The following is a 7,132-nucleotide window of genomic DNA, read 5'->3' as shown; positions in this document are numbered from 1 at the left end:
CAGGAATGGAAAGGTAAAACAGGCAGAGGACTGAATGAAAAAAAAAGAAAATTCGGAAAGCAAAGCTTCAAAGAATTTCTAAGAAACATCTCTGTGCAAAGATAAGGTCATTAATTATCTTTCTGACCCCTATGGCACATCCATTAACTGAAGAAGCTGTGAAGCCCCAGCTAAAAGGAGATGAGACAAACATGAAGTGACAGCACTGAAACAAATCCAGGACCTCCAAGGTATTTCCTCATCCTTCAGTAAAAGCTGGATGAGTTTCATGTCTTGGCTTAAGGGGCAGCCCAGAACTGGTGGGTAACTTATAACCCATTCAACACCTCAAAATGGTGCTGGGGTGCAGTAGAAAACTCTGTTATCAGTTACTGCTGAAATATTCATTAACACTTTCTAGTTTGGCAGAGTGTGACTCCCTGCTCTCTGGCTGTCTCCAAGTGGTACCATTAGAGCTGCTTTCTCCACATCTACCCCAAATTCCCAAAGACATATCTCTCTACAGGTAGGATTCTATTTCTGGTGAATTAATAATAAAACCTAATTTTAATGAAATTCCTTATCTATTACTTTATATAGTTCTGAAGATATTAGTCTTTCACACTGTACAACTCCTGAGCAAGGACGGTTCTATACTACAGAACAGCCAAGCAGCCACAGGCCAAACTGCTGTCACCCACTTGTGGTCCTGTGGAAGAAGGGGAGTTACTTTGAGGTTACAGTGACATAAAGAGGGTGAGGATATCCGGGTTGCTGTTCCTACTGTGCACAGATCCTGATTCTCTCAGGCTATGGTACAGAGGTATGATAGGTGGAAACTTACAAATTTCAAACATTCCTAATAGGAAATGTTTGAAATTTATAATTCATATAAAGATATCATTAGGAGTCCAATCTTGATAAACTCTTGTTTTACAGTTACTTACTTCATTTAGGCTGCTGGGTTTTTTTTAATTTACCAGCCTGTAGCTGACACCAAAACCCATTAAATTGCAATAAATAATAACATCATTGAGTTAATAAGATAGTCAGGTGTCCACAAGCAGATGGATGAAAGTCTTTTGCTGATTTAAGAATCAAGAAATGTAGGCTTCTGGTGTTTATACTTTTAAAAATTTCCTGCATTTTTTAAAGGTGGACATAAAATAGTGCTTCAAATGATCCTCTCAGACTATTCAGCTAACAATATAGCTCCCTGATAAACTGTGCTTAGAATTAAATAACTGTATCTGAATAGCTGAATTTTCTATTTCTTATGAAGTCATGTTTTCAGGTAATGGATCTAAAGTGCTGTCATTACTACTTCAGGAGCATTATATCCATTCTCTGTTTGTATAACTTGTTTCCCTTTTGTAGTAGTTCTGCATTTGTGTAAGTGGTTCTGCAGGGTGATATGGAATGAAGTGCTAAGGGAAATTCTTGTTGCTTGCAACAAAGAACTGTCTGCAGGCTTACACCAGCACATCTGAGAGCAGCCAGCTCTCCATGTTATGCAATTACTTCTCTCAAGTCACTCTGCTTTTAAGAAAGACAAAATACAGGAGGCTAAAGTTGGTGGTACAGCAAACCTAAACCAGCACTTACATTCTCCTACTTTATTTTCTTCATTGTCTGCCTAGCACACTGTGGGGATCCCCAAACTCTAATGTTAACTGCCACCAGACAGATTCTGCTTGTATTTGCAGAAGGATTTTATGCATTTGTAACTTCACTGACTTCAGTTATTTCTCCAAATTAGTTCTGGTGCAGAGGAGAGCAGAATTTCACCTATTACTATTTAGTGAGACATAATAATTATTTCTTTAGCAAATCTATTTTCTTGAATAACTATAAAAATGGGCACTAAACCAAAAAGACTGTCAAAATATCATGGAAGATCTCCATTTCCCACATAGCTTTCCATTAAGTCAGCATGGAATTGCAAAATTTGGTGAAGTGTTAGTGGTTGTCATGCAGTCCTAATTCTGAATGCAACACTTGAATCATCACAAACAAGTAACCGAAAACATGAGAAAATCCTTCCCACCTACCCTAAAACATGAGCCAAGCAAATAAATAAAAACACTAAAGATTCCTGATAGTTGTGCTGGTAAAAACAGAGGCAGGAATCGGAAGTTCCACTTAGATGATAAATATGAGAAAAATGTGGACAGATAATTCACTCAGCTAAGTGGTAACAGCAGCATGCTGAAGGAAAAGTAAGGCGAAAGCAAGAATTTCAGCATGTATTCATGGGTATCCATGTTGCCATGGCAACTTCTCAATGGAATAAAGTATTTTCTCCTTTCTTTAGTGATTAAAAAAAGAAGAGATGCTGTTCTGCAAATAAGCACTTTACCTTTTTTTTAATAAATCTATAAGTATTTCCTAACATAGTAGGCATTGTTTTGTTATGCTTTGAAAGACTTAAAATTCTAAAGAGAACACCATATTATAGATGTGTTATTCAAAAGGTTTGTCTTGCCCTCTTTTTATTTTGAATGCTTATTAAAAGCCTAAATTCCTTCACATTTCTGGATCCTCCTCCTTTTTTTTTTTTTTTTTTCCTCTTGCTGTTTAGCTACAGAGCTTAGATAATCAGCGTATTCTGCAGCAGATCTATCGCTGTTTTCTGGTTCCAGCTAAGGCTATTTTTGTTCCCTTTTTGATTTTCTAGAGTGAGATTCTGATCTTTTATTTTGTACTACTTGAAGAAATTGCATTGACTAAGTTATTCCATCATAAGCAATTGTTTAAATTTGGATTCAACGTTAATAAAGACATACCAGTTTGTGTTATATCTTCACCCCAAACTCACTGACTCGAAATGCAGATCTGTTCAAGCTCTTTCATTCCTTCTTTACATAAGGCAGCACAGATATAGATATAAACGTACATACATAGATAGAAAATGTTAAAGGGAAATAATACCCTTTGAAGGTAAAGTTATTGTCACTCTGTTTTGGAAATTTTGGTAAAAGTGTAGCATTTCTAGAAGTGGCTGAAAAATATAACTGATAAATACTCATTTTCAGAAATTACTTGGAAAGCTTCAGCAAAGGACTTAGGTGCTCTTACATATACACTGTCACTTAATGTGCTTTAAATATAGCACAATTTTTATTGCTGCAGCTATTGAAGTTACAAAAAAACCCTCATAAATATTTGTCTTTATTTTCACAATATATGTGTGGGAACTGAACTTAAATTAGAAGTTATAGACTTGACCGTTTCTTAAATATATCTTATAGCGGCCTTCCAATACCTGAAGGGGACCTACAAGAAAGCTGGGGAAGGACTTTTCATAAGGGCAATTAATGACAAGACAAGGGGAAATGGGTTTAAGCTGAAAAAGGGGATGTTTAGATTAGATATTAGGAAGAAGTTTTTCACTGTGAGGGTGGTGAGACACTGGAACAGGTTGCCCAAGGAAGTTGTTGATGCCCCCTCCCTGGAAGTGTTTAAGGCCAGGCTGGATGAGGCTTTGAGCAATCTGATCTAGTGGAAGGTGTCCCTGCTGCTGGCAGGGGGATTGGAACTAGATGATCTTTAAGGTCCCTTCCAATCCAAACCATTCTATGATTCTATGATATTCATTGCTACTCATAAAGTTTCTGGGTATTTATTACCAGAATGGAACAATTCTAAGAATCTGGATATGATTAATAGTACCTTGGAAAAAAATGAGCTAAACTTAACTATCTGACCCCTCTGGGTCTTTTAGAAAATTCTGCTAACAACTTGCTGATTCCTTTATACTACTTGCCTCTTACTACCTTGGTTATCTCATGCAGTACATTGTATTGATAGCTCCACTTGACATTTGTAACCAGTGCAATTCTGGTTTAATTTAATCCACTTTAACACTTGAACCATTTTCACGTAACTATTCAGCTCAGTGCAGAACAGCATCAGATCCACTTCATTCTAGTAATGCAATCTAATTAATTTAGTAGAGTTCATCCAGATTCATACTATTAGAAATGAGCAGAATCTTAGAAAATGGGATGAAAATACATGCTTGTAGCTGTATCTGATTTATAGTTATGTCTACACTGGTAAATTAAATGTAGACAGGAAATTTCCTGAGCACCGAGGTCAAATGACATGAAATAATCCATGTCTACACCACTAAAATCACCTTATCCTCCCATATAGGGTGACTATATGCAAACATTCTCCTGGAAATGGTCCCTGAAAAGTACTTTTTTGGGGGAGAACTAGCCAATACATGCAAACATGGGGATGTTTGAATGTACAGGTATATACACAGCCTATGATCAGAGAACACAAATCAAGGCTAAATACAGTATAACCAGCCCAATTAGTTGCTGTTTTATAATGTCAGAGTATCATAGAGCTGCTGGAACTCACATCTCTTTCACTTTCCACCAAGTCACTAAAGCTGCCCAACCTTCATTTGGGCTCTTGCTACAGAAATAAATAGAAGAAAGAGAGATTTACACCAACATAATCATAGACCAGTGCCAGAAGGAGCTGTTGCTATTGTCATGATGGAGTGTGTCTATGGAAGCCAATAGACCTTTGTCACTGTATTTTAGGCAATGTGGGAGTAATGAGCAAAACACACAAAAAACCCCATGTCTAGATGCTCTCAGTGTTAGAACAGTACAGTATAGTTCTGCAATATGAAAACATATCACCAATGTAAATACATAAGTTTACCTGGGTTTAATTTGCAATGGTTTTAAGTGGCAGGAATAGCTATTGAACTATTAGTTCATTTGAGCAACAGAGAAAACTTCTTATATATCTTTTGAATTACTTCTCTGAATTACACAGATGGTTCTTCTACAGTCTAAAGATTTATTTTATTTGTTTTGTTTTGTTTTGTTTTTAAATTTGAAACTTGTTAGCTTTTAACTCTTGGATGGAAGAAGGCACTAGGAGAGTGGTGGAGTCTTTGAATACTCTGCTTCTCTTTTCATCATTCAGTTACCAGCTGTCTTGCAATGGTTGCATGCTAGCAAATTGTGTACATAAATCCTGTTTTTTCTCAGCTGACTTCTTTCAGCAGACCCAAGCCTGTTTAACCTGCTAAAAGCCATGTCTGGACATAAGAGCATAACGTTCCTCCCTCCACCTTAACTTTAGATTCTTATAAAGCAGCCTAAATCCTACAGTCAGAGAGAGAAGAGACAGAGACAAACAAACAGCTCTAAATGAAAATTAGGCCCACAGAATTCTGATTTGCCTTCTGGTTGTGCTTCCTTTCTCTCCAGGAACTTCTAAGGGAATGTAGCATGGCTAAGCTCCCAGCTTGTGCCTCACTTAAGTGCCTTAAGTCAGGTAGGATAATTCTGGTGCAATCCCCTTTCCCTTTCCCTTTCCCTTTCCCTTTCCCTTTCCCTTTCCCTTTCCCTTTCCCTTTCCCTTTCCCTTCCCCTTCCCCTTCCCCTTCCCCTTCCCCTTCCCCTTCCCCTTCTCCTTCCCCTTCCCCTTGGACTGTCCTTACCTGCCACGACGAGAAAAATGATGCTGGGCTGAGTAAATTAGGGTTAGTGGGATGTCTGCCACCCATGTATTCATCAGTGCAGACCACACAGTCCTCTGCATCTCGCCAATCCCAGTAGGGGATGGTGAAGTTCTCATCACCTGTTATCTTCTGGATCGCACGTTCCCACATCAGCAGAAAGACTCGATGCCAAGGTAGAAAACCAGGAGCTTCATGGGCAAAATCAATGTCTCGCCACACATTGGACCCACCTAAGAGTGTGTCTCGAGAGGCATAATAATGCATCCACACAAAAAGATCATATATGTTGATGTTTCTGAACATGGGGTTGGAGCCGTTGTTCATCTGAGTATATGTGCCAGTAGCAATAACATAGTCCTGACTAAGAGTGTGCTTTGCCAAGTTAAGGTAGGCAAGAAATTTGTCCTTCTCACCGGTGGTGAGCTGCAATATGTTTCTTCTTGTTCTCAGTCGCCTTTCAGTGCAGTTGGGTCCTGAGAAACCAAACTTGCACTCCCCACAGTTGAATCCCATGAAGTTGCCTTCACATCTACACGTCCGGTTGTAAAATATAGAGGGCCAGTCCTCTCTGTCATCTACTCCTGAGAAGGGGAACTGTGGTCCCAGCGGAGCCTGAGAGAGAAGGATGTTCTGGCAGGACCCTCTGCTGGAAAGCTCCCCACAAGGGGACCCGTCTCCATCCCAGGGGGGACAGCACTCCTTCCTCAGCAAGCTCTGCCTGTTTGCACAGGCTCTGGGGAACTGCCCGCTGGACGGCTGAAGGATGACTAGCAGAAAACCCATGGCAAACAGTGACATCCTCACAAAGCAGCAGGGGAGCATTGGCGTTATGCTTCAGTGCATGGAGTGCTCTCTCTGAACCCTCCAAAGACCTGGGAGTGAAAGAAATTCCTCCCCTCCACCAGGAAAGCTTCCCTGCTGACTTCTGCTACAGTACACCCTCCAATGTCCTTCCCCATTCCTGCCCTGGATGAATTTACACACAAAATACACTTCAGGGTTAATCTGATTATCACATGTTCTGGGTGAAAGCCAAGTGACTTTTTTTCCCCATCCCCTACAGGTTTCAAAATACAGACATTTATTATAAACTTTCATCTTCTGCCTAGCACATGATTACTTTCCTCTGGCAATTAGAGAGGAAGTAAAATTAAAATTTGAACACAGAAACAACTGTCAGCTCTTCAAATTCTTTGTTTGGTTATATGCTTTAGAGTAAATGATTGTTTAAAAAAAGACACAGAAGAATTTGACCAGTTAAATAAGCACAGTGAACTTAAAAATAAGAATATAAAGAATTTGAGGGTAAGCTGTCTGTTTTTTTAGAGGAAGCAAACGTAAAATGTGGTCAGATTAAGTGTGAACAAAGGGCAGAACCAGAATAAATTGTTTGGCTTGGCATTTTTATATTTCAGTGTAAGCTGCCTTTCCCGGGCCAGCATACAACAAAGTTAACTTCACAAGGAAAACGATAAACTTTTCAGAAAAAAATAACTTTTTGTTGCCCTAAAATCCATAACAGAGCTATATGGGTGGCCTTAGAAGTTACACATTCTTTGAAGTTGCCCCTTGAAGCAAATGGACAGCAGTGCTTTTACTGCTGGGCAAACTGCACATGAATTATCCACAGTTTTCTTCAGCTACGACTGTTATCAG

At 39.1% G+C, this 7,132-nt stretch overlaps 1 protein-coding gene across 1 annotated transcript in view; it reads right to left on the bottom strand.

Annotated features, from left to right (window-relative positions):
* TYR (tyrosinase) overlaps nt 1-6,372 on the bottom strand; it is a 51,744-nt gene extending 45,372 nt beyond the window's left edge. The window contains exon 1 of the mRNA XM_010165363.1: nt 5,456-6,372. Within this exon, the coding sequence (XP_010163665.1) occupies nt 5,456-6,298 (843 nt within the window). The 5' untranslated portion in view covers nt 6,299-6,372. The remainder of the gene's footprint in view (nt 1-5,455) is intronic.
* Nucleotides 6,373-7,132: the final 760 nt, after the last annotated feature.

Source organism: Antrostomus carolinensis, unplaced genomic scaffold, assembly GCF_000700745.2.
Source record: "Antrostomus carolinensis isolate BGI_N321 unplaced genomic scaffold, ASM70074v2 scaffold2673, whole genome shotgun sequence".
NCBI classification, from domain to species: Eukaryota; Metazoa; Chordata; class Aves; order Caprimulgiformes; family Caprimulgidae; genus Antrostomus; species Antrostomus carolinensis.
Note: the sequence above shows the minus strand (reverse complement) of the source record. Positions and strands in the feature narration are given on the sequence as shown.